The sequence below is a fragment of the Tympanuchus pallidicinctus genome, unplaced genomic scaffold (genome assembly GCF_026119805.1).
Source record: "Tympanuchus pallidicinctus isolate F22 unplaced genomic scaffold, pur_lepc_1.0 scaffold22, whole genome shotgun sequence".
NCBI lineage: Eukaryota > Metazoa > Chordata > Aves > Galliformes > Phasianidae > Tympanuchus > Tympanuchus pallidicinctus.
In genome coordinates this window covers 22,138,954-22,157,538 of record NW_026294739.1, presented here as the reverse complement: position 1 = coordinate 22,157,538, position 18,585 = coordinate 22,138,954, and the positions used below count along the sequence as shown (strand labels likewise).

Here is an 18,585-nt window from a genome sequence, read left to right as displayed (position 1 = left end):
TGGCTTGGCAGGAAGGGGGGAAGTGGAGGAGGTGCGAGTGCATTGTGCCAAAGGAGGAAGATGTACGTGGGGTGGGAGGAAGGCTCATCCTGCATCCTTGTGTGGGATCTCTTCTTCCCCATGCATCTGCTATCTGCTCCTCTTACTTTTGGAACCATCCCAGAGGGAAGAAATTGATTTTCAAGTTGGTGGAGCCTCATGAAAACAAAGCAGCAAATAGATCTGGAGGAGCCCTGCATGCCAGGCCCACCCTTGCTGACCGGGCTGGTTCCCACCCACTGTGAGCCCATGCTCATGGCCCTGATCACCAGGAGTGTCTGCTCAGGAGTGGCAGGAGCAGAAGAACCCTGGGGAGCAGGAAGGGGCAGGAGGTCCTCCCAAAGTGGATGTCAGCAGGTTGAAGCTGCATGCAGAGCAAGGCACCCAGCAGAAGCCGCTGTGTTCTCCAGTTGCTTCATTTCTCAGCAGCATCTCAATGGCCGTAGTGCAAAGAAGCAGGTGCTAATATATGCTCGTAGTGAACAAAACAGAAAATGAATCTTTTTTTTTTTTTTTTTTTTTTTGTCTTTTGGTTTATTTTTCGGCCCTACTGCCCTCTAGTGATAAATTTTAGGAGGAATATTATTGTGGGATGATACTTAGACAACAACCAGCTGGTAAAAGTTCCTTAAAGCTGTGAGATAAGCCTATTTGTGCTTTCCCTCCCTTTTGCTGCATGGTGCAGTGACCCACCAAGCTTTGCTCCTTGCTGCCGTGGGAGCTGCTCTGGCTGCAGCACCTGCAGCTGTGGGACTGGCCCCAAATCCACATCCGGAGATGGTGGTTGGGTCCTGCAGTGCCACACTGTTCTGGCAGCCCCCAGATGTGATGGTAGCACTCCGGCATGCAGGAGCAGCACGGAGTTGACACAGAGTTCTCTTACGTTTGTCTTTTTCCCTCAGAAATCGTCCGAGCAATGACACACGTCATCAACCAGGGCATGGCCATGTACTGGGGAACGTCACGCTGGAGTGCTATGGAGATCATGGTAAAGCAAAGCCATAAGCTGGCACCAGGATGCACATTTCCAGCCCCCAGGGCTGCTCTGCAGGCCGTGTGTGTCTCCCTGTACGTGAATGATGTGCTCCCTTCGTGGTCTCTCCCCAGGAAGCCTACTCTGTGGCCCGGCAGTTCAACATGATACCGCCCGTGTGCGAGCAGGCTGAGTACCACCTCTTCCAAAGGGAGAAAGTGGAGGTTCAGCTGCCAGAACTGTACCACAAAATAGGTAAATCTGCTGCTGAGCACTTTGTCTATTCTATTTAGAGAGAGAAATAAGGGAGGGCCACACCAGAGTCTCTGGAGGGGAAGAGTGATTTTCCATCCTTCCCCACCGCTGCACAGGCAGAGTGCAAGAGCCAGGAGCCCAGTCCATGGCCTAGCAGAAAGCCTGGCTTGCTGCATCTCTGATAGCAAGAGGTGTTAATTGCCATGTCTGCATTTTGCCTTCAGGGACCAGTGGGCACCGACCTATCTAAACAGGGCTCATGCAGGGTTTTGTGTGAGCACCCAGGGCACCCTGTGTGAGGAAAGGAGGAAGTATGGCTGCATCTGCCAGGACGATGCTCCCAGTGCCCTCCAAGGGGCTGAGGAGCCCTGGCAGTGCTGTACCAACAGGCAGCAGTCGCTGCTCTCTGGGCTGAGTGCAGGGGTTCTGGTACAACCCAGAGGTCTCCTGGTTCCATGGCTCTCTGTCCACTCTCTGCAGGGGTGGGTGCCATGACGTGGTCTCCCCTCGCCTGCGGGATCATCTCAGGGAAATACGGCAACGGCGTCCCCGAAAGCTCAAGGGCTGCCCTGAAGGTATTTGTTGGTCTGGGAAAAGGGGATGCATTGCAGTGCTGAGGGCAGGCAAACAGCAGCAGGAATCCATCCCCACTGCTGAAGGGCTTCAGCTGAAAAGAAAGGTGCAGCCTGCACTGATTTGCTTACAAAGGGATATGATTTTCAATTGGGGTATTTCATAGCATTTGTAATTTATTTTCAACACTAAGGCTACATTTCAAGACAAAGTCTGGGCAATTTACTGCAAGCTAGCTCAGAAGGCAGCATTTCCCAGAGGGACCTGAATTACATTGGTGGGAATGAAAGAGAATCAAATGTCAAGTCTGAATACAAACTGAAATCTCAGCTCCTTCTCATTAGCTTTCTAATCTTGAAAGGCACTGGTAAACCTTGGACAAGATCAGATGTCCTCTCACTTTTCTGGGGGGAGGAAGGAGGCATATCAAGCTGACCAATATTTCACCATTTTCCAATTGCCATTGGGTCCAGTGGTCCAAATGTGACACTTCAGAGTCAGAACTTCAGGTGAAGCTCATAAAGGCATAGCACTACAACAGCAGGCAGCAAGAGGGGACATCCTGCCCAGCCCTGCATATCACTGCATCATGGGGATTTTCAGAGATGTTTCTATTCGCACCAACCTTTCAGCTCGGGAAGGTTAAAGTCAACATCTGACTGCAGTGTAATTCCCTTCCAGTGCTACCAGTGGCTGAAAGAAAAAATCATAAGCGAGGAGGGAAGGAAGCAGCAGACGAAGCTGAAGGATCTCTCGCCCATTGCAGAGCGCCTTGGCTGCACACTACCTCAGCTAGCAGTCGGTAAGGGGGGCAGGGGCGCTGTCATTAGCACCTGAATGCCTTTGCTCTTTGCTCTTTGTCAGAAATGCACACTTAGCTCCCATCTTGCTGGTAAAAAGGGAAATACTCTGAGCTGAAGATTCAGTGCCTTCATTGCGGCTGAAAGAGGAGCGCGGATGAACTCCTACTCAAACCTGGGAGGCTGCAGGTACTCCGAGCTCCAGGTGTTTGCTTTGGAGTCAGCAATGCTGATGTAAATAGAAACTGAAAAAGCTGTGTTGCCTTTCAAACAGGACAGAGGGCAGCTTTCTCTTCAGATGTATCTGTAGATATGTTTTTCAATTATAACACTTGAATGAGGAATGACATGAGGAATTATGGAACAAAATGGCAGGAATGTGGAGAGACTGATGATGTGAACTGCAGCAGTAATTCAGGAAGGGTAACACATTTCTAGGGATGCAGTAACAGAAGGAACCAAGACCAGTGTAGGATTTGGAGGTTGAAGGCCCTGCCGTGGCAGGGGGCTGGAACTTTCTGATCCCTGGGGTCCCTTCCAACCCAAGCAGTTCCGTGGTTCTATCTATAATTCTATTATTTTATTATATGAAAATGCCATCTATTGCTTTTGAGGAACAAATGCTCTGTTCTCAGTCAAAAATACTTTTTTTTTTTTGAGCAAGCAGTAGTGTTATTTAGCAGTCAGAAAAGGACAAGGCAACCAGGAAAGGGCTGATGAGGGAAAATATTAGGGGCATGTTTACTTTGGATCAAGTATTCCTGAATTATTTAGCTGAGAGAGGAGCCAGATCAGGAAGAAGACCAAACCATAAAATGACGAATGATGCAGATGCAGCAAAGCAGGCATTCCCAGCCCTTATTTAGTGGGAACAAGAACAATCCGATGAATGAGAGACAGCACATTTAAAAATGGAAAAGGGAGATATCGACATGATGCATAACCATCCTGCTTAATGGGATTAGAAATGACTCAGAAGTGACCTGGAAAATGACGGCTTCCAAAAATAATAGTGCTCTTCTTCAAATAAAGAGAGAAGCTCTGACAAATACTGGATGGGCAGCAGCACAGTGAGGGGAGCCCTTTGTTCCTGACCGTTCCGTGCCTTTGTTTGCAGCGTGGTGTCTGAGGAACGAGGGGGTGAGCTCTGTCCTTCTAGGATCTTCCAATCCAGAGCAGCTGATCGAGAACCTCGGAGCCATACAGGTAAGTGCCAGAGGTGGGGCAGCTCCTGCCCAGCGCCCGCTGCGTTACATCCACATTAACAACACTGCCCTCATTTTCCTAACTGAATCCCAACCCGTGGTACGTTGCTTCAGCCCCAGTTGCACACCTCAATTAGGCAAACCTAGGGCACCTCACTGTGACTTACAACCATCTGCAGTGGTTGCATCCATGTTCAGCACTTCGACGTGTTGCTTCACTCTTTGTCTGCGGGCTCACTTAAGCAAGTGAACTGATGTGAACACACATGATGCTATATTCCACACCAGATCTTCAGTGCTACTAAGAAAAGCACAGGCCTATGTCATTGCCTTGGCCCTTAATTACTCTCTGCTGCTTTTCACAAATAAGGGCATTCCTGCCACCAGCTTTGTTTCTGCTGCAGTTGAGTGCATATGGAGTTCAGGACAGTGGTTTCTGTGATTGTCTCACAGGGCAAAGTCATTTCTTTGAGGGAGAAAGGTATCAAATAAATACTTAAGTATGTCACATATGCATGAAGAAAGAAAAACAACAGAGGAAACATTATTTGCTAAAATCCAGATGTAGATTTGGAAACAATCCATGGCTATCTTCAGTGGAAACTGAATTAAACGTCAGTTTTCTTCTACCCCTAGGTTCTTCCAAAGATGACATCACATATTGTAAATGAAATAGATAACATCCTGGGAAATAAGCCCTACAGCAAGAAGGACTACAGATCATAATGCAATGCATGAATCACCTGGACTGCATGGTTTGATAAGTGCTCTGTACAGAAGTCCTGAGTTACTGTCGGGTCATTAGAATCATTCAGCAGCTTGCTGCTCAGTGCCGGCTCCTTCCAGGTGTGCCACCATTGCTACCAATCCGCAGTGAAATCTAAAAGCACAGTCGATCTCCTTTACAAGCAAGAATAATCTTGCATTTTCTTACCTTCGACCGACTTCATTGATTTTTACTTTTCTCTTAGCACTTCATGCTTGTGCTGTGAAAAACAGATGTAAAGCAAAAAAGAATTTGTAACCTTCAGGTACTCGGTAATTAAAGAAGGATGTACAGATATATTTTTTCAATGAAGAAAAGCCAGATACAACTTAAGGTTTTAATAAAACCAAGTTTGGGAAATCTCAACCACAGAGTTTCTTCAGCCAGGTTGAGAGGCAGAATGGGTAAGTTCGAATTTTCCACTCGCTTTTTTATGCTGAACACACATCATAGATTTCTGTTTGTAACTGAATAACGGGCTTAAGTCGGAGAACTGATTAGAAGTTACATGGCTCAACTCCTAACTAAACAATTGTTTCAGCTGTGGATGCTCTTCAGCAGTATCTCTGAGTACAAAGCAGAAGAGCACAGTTAGAAAGCCCCGGAGTGCACGTCAGGTTAACACCAACAACTGCTGTCTGCAATGGTTTAATTCTGCATAAACTTCAAACCAAGAAAGCCATGGTGAAACCTTTTTTTTCTTTTGCATTTTATAGAAACCTGCCTCTACTTTTGCCTGCTTGTAGACATAGCTATTGCAAATCTTAATATTCTTGAGCTTCTGAGGATGTAGATATTTATATATAAAACATATAGCTGCTGAAAAATGCCAGACAAAATCAGGTGTGTACATCACTGGAAGGCCACATTTGCTTTAACTTGTTCTGGAATCGGGCATAAGTAAACGCATAGTGTTTTTAGGACACGTTTTAAACAGGTCGTTCTTTTGTGAGCATTTTGTCCCTCTACAGGAGTTGATAGTAAACATTTACCAATTAATTTCCCATCTTGAGAACCATATCATATTTTACCATAAGTTTGCTTTGTAAAGTGCACCTCTGATTTCAGTAAACCCTTTGCACTGGTACTGAATCACACACTTTAGGAACACGCTTCCTAGAGGGAACAGCTCTGTACAGTATTTGTAGGACCCCTGTATTCTACCCCCAACCTTCAGGATCTCTGCTGCGTGTGCGCAGTGCTCACGTGAACAGATGGGAATACTTGATTTGTTTCCTCCTGTATTTATTCTAACAAGCTATGGTCTATGTAAATGAACTTAGCTGCTGTATAGCAAGAAATGCAATTTGACTTTGACTTCTGCTTGGACAAAATAAAAGCATTCTGTGCAACTGATTTTATACTTAGAGACCCTTTACTGACAGTGACAGTGACTGTGGTGAAGCACAGACATGGAGCACGGTGTGGGGAAGTGCTGCCCTGTAGCTTTACCCTTGCAGGGTCCAGCTCTGGGCTAACCTGCAGCATCACAATTCAGCAGCAGTGTGCAGCTTGTACTGAACATTAAAGAAAACAAAGCTATCCTGACCCTAAAACAACAAATCCCAATGCTTTTCTGTGAAATAGTCCAGAAAAAGAACAGAAGGAAAAATGCAAAACCAACACATGAGGACGCCCATGAAAAACACTTGTTTCAGGCTGTCAGCACTGCAGCATTCGCTCTTCAGAAAAGCTGACACACACTGTGCTCCAGGCCTCGGGAAGTGGCAATGGCAAAAAAACAAGGTGAGACGCAAAGCTGCTGATAAAAGACTCAGCAGGCTGACAGTAATAGCAGAAGAAAGGGCTGCTTCAAATCACTGTTCTTTAGATGGCAGATTTCATGAAAAATACACCTGCGAAGTTTCTGATAGGGCAGCCTTCATCCCTGCAAACACTGACAGCTAACTCAAGAACTGGCACTGCCTGTCTGTGGCACTGAATCCAAATGCCATGTGCTGCCAGCAGGAGCCCGCTGCCGAGCAGTGAAACAGAACAGGCCTCACATCGTGTAATGACTGCAAGTCAGATGCTGTTTCACATGTGCTGAAGACTTAGTAGTAATAAGGCTGATACTGCTTCATATTTGTACTGGCACTGAACACATCCAAACCAGTATTAGAAATACGCCTTCTTGCTGCGGTCACAATATTGTTTTAATCCAGCTCTCAGCTCTGCTCCTCCATCACTAGCCCTTGCACCAGAGCTGCAAGGCAGGCCAGAAAACTACAGAAGCTGAAAATCTGATAACTTAGCATAGAAAAACCTGTTTCAAATTCCTACAGAGGACTCACACTGAGCAAATGCTACCTGGGTTGCCTTGGAGTATCTCCTGAAGTTTCAAACCTTTGTCTTACCGAACTATACATAAATACGAATCTCATAGAAGCACAAAGATTAGCAAAGTCATTTTTACATTAAATCTGATTATAAGATTTCTCTTCCTTGTTTGGGATTGCTATGTAACAGCAGTATCCATGACTTCCAAGTATAACTCCATTAATAGCAGTAGAGTTAAGCATTTCACACAACAGCTGCCTCACTGATAGCCAGAAAGAAAGCAAAAGGATTGCCTGATAAAGTCATTACGGCGAGCCAGCCAGGGCCTTTTAGTTCAATTGTGCCAGATAAACTGAAAACCAGTTAAAGAACATTTTCCTAGGCTAGGAAAATTTCACTGTTTAGGTTTTTATCTCAAAGTTATTTGAAAATGAAAAGTATTTCCAATGAAAGCAATCCCACACTGACTTGCAGGAGACTCCTCTTACGGTAGAGGAGAGAGTTGACAAACCTACACACATTGCTCACCCAGAGAGATACCCACAGGAACTGAGAAAGGAAATACAAGGTGTTTAATGACAGAAAGTCTCCTTTTTATTAAAACTTTGCATGTTACAATGAAAAGGGGTAGATTGTCAATTTTTATGATTACAGACTGCAGCTCTCCTAATAGTTTACAGGGGAATTCCACTCTGGGGTTTGACCATGGCTGTTCTGTGCTGCTGTGCAGCAGTCCCTTGTGGTTGACTCATACTGTCTAATGGTCTGCAGGAACATCACATCTATGAAACGCTTCAGGAAAGTTGTTTGATAACAACTCACATGCCATTTACTTTCAATACCAGTAAATATTAGATTCAGTTATTGAGTAATACCATATAAAGATACCAAAGGTAAATGAACTTTCAATTGAAAACCTCCCCCCAAACCCTCAGGCAGTCCCATTATAAAAAAAATACTATTTTTATTCCACCCTCAAGCAGAAGTTGAACCTTCCCACAAAAACAAATTGCTTTTTCTTTGGTCTACTTGGATCCTGTAGACAGCAGGGCAATCAGTCCAGACGAAGCACTTATGGAAAGGATATAGTTTCTGTAAGAAGAAAGTTAAGGAAGCATACATGGGTAGGTACCACTTCTGCTTTTACAGAACTTGGTAAAAGTTTTGCCAAAAACAATGAATCAAAAAGGTTTTCCTCTGTAAAGCTTTAAATTAGGCACTGCAGCAGTGCAGCAGAAACGCTAAGTCAGGGCTTGAAACCATGACTGAGCACTTGGTGGGAAGGCAGGGCCAACCCAGGGGAGCTCAGGTGCAGGCAATGTACCTCCACAATGGAAGGAGTGGAGCCAGGCTGCACGCCTCCCCATACTTCATGTAAGGGTTGGCAGTGGAGGCGAGGGTATCTTGTTGGAGATTCCTGTGTACCTGAGGCCTTCTGAAGGCAGGTAGTTTCTTTCCTTTATGTCTGTGCCCACAGCTGTTGTGTTTGAGCAAATCCTTACTGGCTGCAGCCTGGGACCTTGGTATTCTACTATCACTGCTGTGTTTTCCATCACATTACAAACGCTAACTTGAAATATAGCTTTCAACCAAGGTTATGAACCAGTTGTTCTGTTTACGATGTATTTAACCTTAAAATAAAGATGCCTCTAAAGGTTGGCCTGTTCTTGTCAAAGTGCTTATAAATAAGGCAGGTCTCTTATGTATACAGTACTCATCAGCAGCATTTAAGTAACAAAAATATTTATATATGAAGTTACCCAAACCAAACAATCCTACAACTTTACAGCATTTGACAACACCTCTGTAGTTTTTCTGTAAACACAAGCCGCCTCCTGACTGCAGAATTACAAATGAAATGGGGAAAGTCAGAAGATTTCTGTGAGAGCCAACAGCAGATGATCAACATTTATATGGTTTGGAAGTGCTGGGTTTGGTTGGTTTTGGTTTTCATGGGGGTTTGCTTTTTTTTTTTTTTTTTGTATTGTCTGTTTCTACATTCAAGTGTTTCTGAGTTGAAAAACCACAGCAAATTGCACACCTCAGCAGGGTGAAGGTGCTACACAGATAACACATGTATCTATGAATGGCAACCAATGGGAGTAGGACTTCAGTTGTTTTAGTTGTGGTAATAAAGGATACACAGTGGGGTTGAAATTCTTCAGCACAAAAAATGAAGCAATGATGACCAGGACCAGAAAGAGAGTATTGTTGTAGAAGATGGAAAAGGTTGTTGCTTCATAATCTGCAACTTCATTTTTCTTCCACAGAATCCTAGGAACAAGTAAAAACATTTCAAAATGTACTTAAGTCAAAGCATGTCCTGACACATTCACAGTTAAGAAGAGACTTCCACTTCTCATCAGCTATTAGCAGCCCTCTACACAAAGTTGTCTTCCTTTACACATCAAGAATGGAGAGGCTGCCTTTATAGATAAAGGTTTCAACATTTGAGACCATTCACCGATAACTAAAAAGAGGATTTACAGATGGACAAAAGGCTGATAGTATAAATAGTATTAAAACAAGGGAAAAACAAAAGAGCACAAGGAGGATTACCTTTCATCCTTCTCCTTCCGAGACATCTTCCTGTTGTCTGCCTCAGAAAGCTTGCGAGTAACTTCTTTGGAAACAGCATCTTCTCTCTTCTGTGCAACCCTATAAGAAACACCATTCAAGGTAAAGGTGAAAAATGGGGGGGGAGGGGGGAAGGACTATAGGAAGATGTATTACACAGGGAAAAACAAAAGTTAGCCAGATACCAAACAGTTTTGCCAAGCTGAAGGGATGATTAGCAGTAATCAAATTATGAGAAGTACTTGTCAAATGCAGTTTATGGCAATACCCTCTGAGAACAAGGGTTGCTTTGCTGTTTCATCACTCCCCCAGCAGACAAGGCAAGTCTGTTCTACAGGAGATGTGACAGATGCAATCAGAAGTTACTGATACCAAAGAAACCTATGAAATACACGCTCAGTCCAAACACCTTTTTACTCCATACTGAAGATAATGATCCCAAGGTATCATTGGGGTTGGACTCTATGATCTCCGAGGTCCCTTCTGACCCCTACAATTCTGTGATTCTGTGATCAGGTAACAGCAATAAGAAAAGCATGCAGTGGATGCTTTTGTGTCACATCTTGCATTGTGGTCAAGGACTTTCAATGGAAGAGCAGTCAAGAAGCAAAGCTGATCACTTAACATTTGAGTTGTGAAATTTCACACTCTCAAAGCTCACAACTCAGCATGTATACTGTCCTCACAACCTAATGCAATTCATCAACTGATACAGTGGGACTCAATGACAGTAAACACTGAGGCAGCCTGGCTTACATCTGTTGATTCAAGCACAAGGGTTCTACAGTGTAACATTCCACATCTTCATAAAAATATTGACTACACTTTTGCTGAATTATTACAAACTAAGGCGTACACCAGACAGTCACCAAACTCACTTGTGCTTGAGGACGAACTTGACGTTCTTATACGCAAACGCCACGAGGTAGGTACTGATGAGAGTCATCACGCTGTACAGCACGGCGGACTGAACCAGATCCATGTGCCATATCCTCCAGTAGAGCCCTTAAGGACAGAACCGCAACGCGCTCTGAGCGCTGAGAGCCGCCACGCAGCAGCGCGCCGCCAGACCGCTCCAACCCCACCAAGGGTCGGGGCTGCCACGTCGCCAGCGGGGCCCGGACCCGCGGCTGCACGGAAGGGGCCCGAGGCGGTGGGAAGGCTCCGCTCGGTGCTCCCTCTCCCATCAGGAGAGCCCGATCCCCTCAGCGCTGCCCACCCACCCCCCGAGGGAGGCCCCGATCCCCGCCGACCCCCGGCTGGCTCCCGCCGCTTACAGATGGGGATGGCAGAGACGATGAAGGCGTTGCCGAAGAATAGAGCGGAGGACTTGGCCGAGAGGTTGCGGCTGAAATCCTGCAGCAGCAGATCCTCCTCCGACTGCTGCCGCCCGCCGGGACCGCCTTTGGGCGCCATACCTGGGTACAGTCAGCACTGCCGAAGACGGGGCACCGCTTCCTGTGCGTTGGGAGCTACTTCCGGTGTGTTGGGTGCTACTTCCGGCGCGCGAGGCGCCACTTCCGGTGGTGGGGGGCGGTGGCTGTTCCCGCCGTTCTCGCTGAGGCGATGTTGTCTGCTCGTCTCTCAGCCGCCGCCGGGAGCTGCCGCGCGGCCCGCAGCCGGGCCTGGAGCCGCCTCCGCGGGACGCGGCGGAAGCCGGCGCTGCTCAGGGTCCTTGGCCCGGTTGCAAGTGAGTACGGAAGCCGCGTGTGGGGCCGGTCAGCTCCGGCGGAGCGGTGCAGTGCTGGCGTATGGTGACGTTGCTTTATAACAAACAAGCAACAGCAAAAAAACAACAAAAAAAAAAACAAAACCAAAAAAACAAACCCAAGTTATTTCATATCTAGTTTGTTCAAAGCCTTTGTTTTTAATTTTTCTGGAAATATCCGGCCGTTTCTCCCCTCACACGCACCGGCTTGGCAGGCGGAGTGCCCTGCAGACCCCCGGGCCTTGATCCAGCCCTGGGCACTGCCGCGCTCTGCCTCCCCGGGTTTGTATTTCTCACATGAAAACGACGAGGTGTTATTGAAGTGTCCACCTTTGTAAAGTTTAACTAAGCCACTTCTTCCAGTTTTGCACCCTCATCAGTGTGCTTTGCTAGCAAGAAAGAATAGGAGATGCAGCACGTGCTGAGGGAGTGCTAGGTGGACGTGGAGGCAATTTTATATTGTCAAAAAGTCATTGTATGTTATGACTGAAAAGAGGTTGATAAAATACGTAAGAGTAGTAGTGCTCTGCTGTTTGATCTTGTGATAAATGTCTGAGACCAAACCTGAGTTTCATAATGCATGCAGCGTATTGAACATAGTGCTGATAGAATGGTGTGGCTGATTTTGTGTTGCCTACAGGCAGTGCTGGGAGTGATTCTGCTGATGGTGAGGCCATCCTGTCTGGCATGGAAATGCATCCGCAGCAGAGATCTCCAGGCTGACAGCATAGCAGGCTGCATGGGGCTCTGAGTGCCAGCAGAAACTCCGGGTGAGTGCTGTGTGAGTGCAGCAGTGCTGGGCCTGACCCCCCTGCTCTGTGCGTGGGCCAGTCTTGCCTTTTCATTTATCCCCTTGCTGTCATAGAGTCATTTGAGTTGGAGCCCCTTTAAAGCTGTCAGTCCAACTTCCCCTGCAACGAATGGGGGTATCTCCAGGCTCTTTCTTACAGCCCCTTTAGGTACTCTCAGTCCTCCTGGAGCCTTCTCCTCTCCAGGCTGCACAGCCTCAGCTCTCAGCCTGTCCTCATAGCAGAGGTGTTCCATGCCTGGGATCATTTCTGTGGCCCTCCTCAGGACACACTCTAACAGGTCAACCTCTCCTGTGCTGAGGACTCCATGTCTGGACTCAGTAATCCAGGTGAGGTCTCAGCACAGAGCAGAGTGGCAGGATCACCTTCCTGACCTGTTGGCTGTGTTTCCTGCCATGGAGTCCAGGGTACACTTGGATTTCTGGCCTGTGAAGGGACACTGCCGGCTCATTGCCAGCTTGCCAAGTACCCCCAGGTCCTTTTTGGCAGGGCTGCACTCTATCCTTTTTTCTCCCAGCTTGTATGTGTAATGGGAGTTGCCATGATTCAGGTGTGAGACCTTGCACTTTGCTTTGTCAAGCTCCATGAGGTTCCCCTGAGCCTATTGCTCATCCTATTTAGGTTTCTCCAGATGGCTTTCCATCCCCTGAGGAGGAGGAACTGCCCACGACCAGTTTTTTACCTGCTAGCTTTGCCAGAGGAGGAACTCGCAGACAGCCCTGTGTCTCGGGTCACGTAACAGCTATGTGTATTCTGTTTCCTGGAGCTGTGGCCTGTAGGACTCATGAGTGGGGCATCTCCCTGTAGCTGCATGTGGCCACCATGTAGAGCACTTGTGTGGGTACTGTCTTTAGGCACTGTTCTTCTTAGGTGCTCTGCATGCTGTTGAACAATTGGTGATTGCTCTTACACCTGATTGGATTATAATACTATTTCAGCTGTATCTCTTTAATTTATAAGTATTTCTGTGGCTATCTAAGAATGGAAAAAATATGAAATGCATTTAAAAATAATGAAGAGGAATTCAGACTTCTAATGAAATAATTGTCTCTGTGGAATTTATATGGGTCGAGATATTTTAGTGGATTGTTGCTTCAAGGTCTTTAAGCATTTAAATCTGCATGTATATATTTAATTGGACTTGCAAATATACCTGACTTTCATGGATTTCTTTATTTTGGATGTGTTGTGTGGTAACTGTTGAGTCACAGCCTGAACCACTGATAGAGCACCTGGGGAAAGGAGCCGGTGAGCCCTGGGAGCATAGGTGAAGGCAGTTCAGTGGTGTGACCAGGAGGGGTGGAGCCTGCCTGCACCACTCTTAGATCCTATTTAAGGGCTGACTGCCACTGGGGAAGGATCTCTTTCTGGAGATCCCTCCTTGGTGAAGCTTTCCCTTGTAACCCTAGAATGTTTTGATACGGGTGAGCAATCTTCTTTTTCTTTGTAGCACCTTTCTATCATGCTGGTCCTTCCGTTCTCTCACCTTTGTTGTGATGCCTTTCCCATGGCATTGATCTGTCGATTGCTACAAGAATCTGTTACGTGAAATAAGTGGGTACCTTATTTTTGGTAACCCTTTTATGTCTATGTTTGGAATGCCCTGGGTCTTTGGGAGTGGAGTTCAATCTTGTTTACATTGTAAAAAGGCTGGAAGCTAAATACATACTAGGTAGCACCACTATTTGATAGTGTTACAAGTCATAAGAATTTCCTTATTGTCCTACCTTTGGTAGGATTGCTTAAAGTAGTTGGAAACCATAGGAAAGACAAAGAGTGAGATTTTTTTAAGGCTCCAGTTTGTTGCCTATGTTCTTGCACAGTTTTCTCTTTCACTCTTCTGCGTAAATTTGTGTTGTGGTGGAATGTAATTAAGTCTTTTTGTTCCAAGGTTGGGTTTACGTGGGAAGTATGCAATATTTTAGAACAAAGTCTGCCAGATGATCATCTGTCTCTCCGTTAAGATGAAGTATGACATTGTTTTGAGCAGTAGAATGCTGAAAGGTTTTCTTGAAGAAGTTTTTTTGTTTTAAAGCCTTGGCACTGGCAGGCTGTAGCTTTGGGCAGAACGCTGCGTCCCATGAAACTGTCACTGAAGCTTTGTATTCAATGTGAGTACGTTGTACTTGCCTCCCCAGAAATAAATTGGTATGAAGACTTCTGTCAAAACAACTCGGTTTTTAAGTGCCTGAATCTGCGTTGTGCTTACTGCATTCTGTCTGAGCCCTCATTCAGAGGCCATTGGGCTCATAAGGCTTCACACCAGAGGAAAAATGGCTTCTTCACCCAGGAGCAAAACCTCTTCTTATATTGATTCTGTGAACTCTTTAACTTACGTTTCTTACCAAATTTCATAATGAAACAGAAATAGTGATAAGTATTGTGGAAATACAAGATCTATCTTTGCTTTTCTCATGGTTTCTCTTAAACTCTGAGCTGGACCAAGCTGACAGGTTGAAATGAGTGCAGTGGCATTTCCCAGCAGGATTTGTTCTGCCTATTTTGCCTCTACTGATCTGTGCAAAGTATAAACTCAAAAACATGTTTGTGTCAGATCGGGAAGCAGACTCCTCAAGGCAGGTGATAAATAGTAAATAAGCCTGCTCTTAGCAAGGCTCTGTTGGTCATTGTACATTTAAAAAAGCATGTATTTATTAGGTTCTGATAGTGTGCTTGCTTAGGTAGCATGAGGAGCAAAGCATGAGACAGCAGCGCTAATGAATCCGTGATGTATTTTTAGGCTCTTTTTCTCTATTGATGAATTTGTCGTCTCTTCCTTTAGGTGCCAGAATCCTAAGAAAATCCTGAAGGTGCAGAAGGGGAAATTCCTGTGAGGCAGCGCACAACAACCTGAGGTGGGTAAAGAGCAGAGCCAGAAAGCTTTTGCTGGGGCCCTTTCCGTCACTACAGCAGTGCTAGAAATAGATGCCCTAGGGCTGAAGGGTGTAAGGTCCTTGCAGAAGTCTTTCTAGTCGGTAGGGGGTTCACAGAATCACCCGGGTTGAAGGGACCTCAAGGATCATGTAGTTCCAACCCCCCTGCCTAGCAGGGCCACCAAACACACACATTCAGATCAGGTTGCCCAGGACCCCGTCCAACCTGGCCTTGAACACGTCCAAGGACGGGGCATCCACAACCTCCCTGGACAGCCCGTTCCAGGGCCTAACCACTCTCCTTGTGAAGAACTTCCCCCTAACATCCAACCTAAATCTTTCCTCCCTCAACTTGGATCCATTTCCCCTACAGTGAAGTGGTGGTGTTCTGGCCAGAGCTCAGTGCCTGAATACCTAGGGTGTCATCGTTGTGTGGGCTGATAGCAGATGTCCTTTAGCTGTACTTCCATATCCAACGCCCTCCATATGAGGGCATATCTGTATGAAGGGAAATTAAAGCAGTGTTCTCAGTGTGTTACTTAAATTGTTGTTGTTAAATGGTTTTACAAGGGGGAACAATTCTGCATTCCGTCAGATTCGCTTGTTACAGAATCTTGTGTCAGAGTTCTTTTGAACTGTGCGTGCTGTGTTCTTCATGTGGTGTGAAGTGACCTTTCTGTCAAATTCTGGTCGTGGTTTTCCAGCTCTGCCTACCTAAACCTTTGGGAACACACAGAAGTTGTTTCTGCAAGTAACAGGTTATTGTAAATAAGAGTTCTCAAGCTTATGGAAAATTCTGTATTGCTTTGAGTGACGGTTCTTTTTGGCATAGCTCTGCTGAAAAGATTACAGGCTTTTACAGCTTGATGCATTATGCAGTCCTTCTAATCTAATTTAAAGGCTCTCAGTAACAGTGTTTTTTAGGTAACAAAACCTGCGGAAAAACTCCCTTGAGATTAATACATAATGTATGAACAGACCAAATAGGACCAGTTTTGCTGTCTTCCAGTGTTACTACTAGGACATTCCAGTATTTATGGTTCAGTGAATTGCTCTGTTGTTAGTTGCCATGGTAGCTGACAACCTGTGTAATAGAAGAACTCTGAAAACCCTTCAGACAAAGGCATATCTCTTTCTGGATACTGACTGCTCTCACCTCCCAGCGATAATGGTGGTATCAAAAAAGAGATACTGGCAATAATCTTCTCTGAGAGCCACAAAGTAGTGCTTATGGTTAAATACATCACCCTGTTGGTGATTATAGCTTGATCTCTGTGTTGTTGTACAACTTGCATTTGTGAAAGTAACAGAACATCGTGTGCAATTACAGTGCACACCCTAAACAAAAACCTGGAACAGCAAAGCTTCTCAGCAGGGACTTTGATACACACTCTCTGTTCCTTGCTTTTATAACATGTCTTTATCAGAGTAAATGTGCAGAAATACCTGATGTTTTAGGGTTGGTTGTTTCAGCCAGTTACAGAATGTGAGGCAGAAATGTATGCAGCTATCTTCTAGAAGAGCCTTATTTCTTCTCTGTTGTCCCCTGATGCTTGCACATTTGGAGGTTGTGTTCTTTTTAAGGCACGAGTGGTGCACGTTGTTACATTTGGGGAGGACGTCTGTCTTCCTCAAGTTAAGAGCCCTTTTTTGCAGTATGTGGACTAAAAGGTCTGTGCCAGCCTGCAGCTCTTTACTGCACTTCTCAATAGTGTATTCTCCTCATTCTGGCCAGAAGAAATCTGGACGGGTTTCTTTGTGTTTCTTTCCTCCTCAGTGCTTGTTAATTGGTAACTAAATGAAACATGTGATGAGTGTGAACCGAGCAGTTCTGCTGTCTGTGGTACAGGTGGATGAGAAGCATTTTTCTTCTCTGTGCTATGCTTTTTTTTTTTTTTTTTTTTTTTTTTTTTTAATAGCTTTTTGTAAAATCAGAGGTTTAAAATTGAGCCTCTAACTTGGCTGTATTACTTTTCAGGCAGATCAATTCCAGGGTATGGTTCAGAGCACAGCCTCCAAACCAGCACAACTGTTGCACAGCTGGAGGTACAGTCTTGAACTTGCAGCTCAAAACCTGCAGAATTTCTGGGGCCCTTCTGTAGCTGAAGGGAGCTCAGTGTAGCACTGACCCATTTTTGGCATATTGAAATGATCTCATCTGTTCTAGTTTCTTCCTTAAAATGTCTTTCAAGCTTTGGTTGGTAGACTTTTCTGCATGTAGACCAGATGAATGAAATAACGTCTGTAAGTAGGTTCTTGAGGGGGGGGTTTGCTTAGTCAACATTTTCCTCAGATACTTCATGGAGCTGACACCTTGGAAGAGCAATATTCAATGCAGTTTTTGACAAATAACTAAGTTATACAGGTAAGAATTAACCTAATATTCAATATGTAGGGCATCTATTTCTCTAACATCATGATCTGTTTTCCATGTTGCTTTGAGATCAGGAGGTATGTCCTGCACGTAATCCGAGTGAGAGCTTTTAGAAAGCAGGAAATAGAAAATCACAGTATCTTACTTAATCCTTTAGCATATCCTGAACTTGTATTCTGATTGAGCTCAAAATCCCCTGTTTTGGTTGCTCTGGAGGCTGTGCAGCTTGATGCTGCACATGAATGTGCTCCAGCCAAATGTGACCCTAGCATGGGCAGTCACTCAGTGAGCACTGGGGTGTGTAACTTTCACTCAGAAAGACTCTTCCAGACATGCAGCTGTGAGTGTCTCTGCACGTGGAGGTGCTGGAGGCTTTTGTACGGGTGGTGGGATTGCAGGATGAAATTAAGCCTGTGAGCTGTGTTGTGTTAATGCTTTGGCACTAGAGCTGCACTGGGGGAGGCTGAGAGAGTTGCAGGAATGAGCCTTTAATAGAGGCAGACCTATCAAATTGTGCTTCGTGTGTGGAAGGCAACTGGCATGCCTTAGGGGAGAGCAAAATGAGTGAAAGGTGTGACTGAGGCAGTGGAGCACTGGCCCAGGGCCCAGGTTTGTTGCAGGCTACGTAGCAACATCTGTAACCATCCCTTTAGTTGCTGCTTCTGTATTGTGTATTTTGTGTGAAGGGTGCTAGGCGACCAGGGACAGCCACTTAAATATGGGGTGGTCATCTTGTGTCTCTAACTGGGTGCAGACTGCAAGCAGTCAGATGGATTCCCCACATAAGGAGCGTGTTGGGTGATCTGCAGTGGGGTTTTGCTGGTCTAGTTCAGCACTCTGAAGCCCTGTTAGTGGGAGGAAGTTGGTCAGGTGGGATTTCTGGGTGTTAGATGTGTGTCACACACCCACTGCTCCTTCATCCTTCAGCAGCAAAGGAGGGGCTCGTGGTGGTTGGTGCCACTTCCCTCCTGTGAGTTCTCTCTGGGGTTTCCCATCGCGGATCTCAGCCTATAAAGTATAGCTGCAAAGCTGGCCACCCGTGTGCTGATGGCTCCTAAAGCACTCATGTTTGGATGTGTGAATAAAAGGGGCTATTTATGTCTACTCCACCACAGGGTGGTTATTGCAGTTGCGTGTAGCACACGGTAGCCTTGTGCATCTCAGACTCATCTCAGTAATCCCTGCTGCACTGCAGTGGTCTGTGCAAAGTGAAGCGCTGTCTGGTTTTGCCAGATGTGAGGTGATGTTTGTGTTGCTGCTTTCCAGGTGTGCCTTTACGGTTTGCTGAACTTTTGATTGAAGAATGGCTACTATAAGCTGCCTACATATTTCTGGTGGAAGTAGCTTTAATTT

General features: G+C 45.7%; 3 protein-coding genes across 6 annotated transcripts in view; 2 read left to right on the top strand and 1 right to left on the bottom strand.

The window, feature by feature from the left end:
• KCNAB1 (potassium voltage-gated channel subfamily A regulatory beta subunit 1) overlaps positions 1–5,967 on the top strand; it is a 34,625-nt gene extending 28,658 nt beyond the window's left edge. For all 3 annotated transcript variants that reach the window (XM_052686112.1, XM_052686113.1, XM_052686115.1), the window contains exons 9-14: positions 942–1,027; positions 1,147–1,267; positions 1,748–1,842; positions 2,522–2,642; positions 3,758–3,846; positions 4,482–5,967. In XM_052686112.1, coding sequence (XP_052542072.1) covers positions 942–1,027; positions 1,147–1,267; positions 1,748–1,842; positions 2,522–2,642; positions 3,758–3,846; positions 4,482–4,571 — 602 coding nt within the window. In that variant the 3' untranslated portion in view covers positions 4,572–5,967. The remainder of the gene's footprint in view (positions 1–941; positions 1,028–1,146; positions 1,268–1,747; positions 1,843–2,521; positions 2,643–3,757; positions 3,847–4,481) is intronic.
• A 1,495-nt stretch (positions 5,968–7,462) lies between these two features.
• On the bottom strand, positions 7,463–10,936 carry SSR3 (signal sequence receptor subunit 3). Its single transcript, XM_052686130.1, has 5 exons — positions 10,746–10,936; positions 10,347–10,473; positions 9,451–9,549; positions 9,034–9,165; positions 7,463–7,983 (listed from the first exon to the last, which is right to left on the bottom strand). The coding sequence occupies exons 1-5, from the start codon at positions 10,882–10,884 to the stop codon at positions 7,917–7,919; spliced, it is 564 nt and encodes a 187-aa protein (XP_052542090.1). The 5' UTR covers positions 10,885–10,936; the 3' UTR covers positions 7,463–7,916.
• An 880-nt stretch (positions 10,937–11,816) lies between these two features.
• The window catches only part of TIPARP (TCDD inducible poly(ADP-ribose) polymerase), a 33,282-nt gene continuing 26,513 nt past the window's right edge, over positions 11,817–18,585 (top strand). The window contains exons 1-2 of one of the 2 annotated variants that reach the window (XM_052686094.1): positions 11,817–11,946; positions 14,768–14,840. The gene's annotated coding sequence lies outside the window, so the exon portion shown is untranslated. Of the gene's footprint in view, positions 11,947–13,291; positions 13,410–14,767; positions 14,841–18,585 lie in introns of those variants that run through there. The other variant, XM_052686092.1, reaches the window with a different exon arrangement.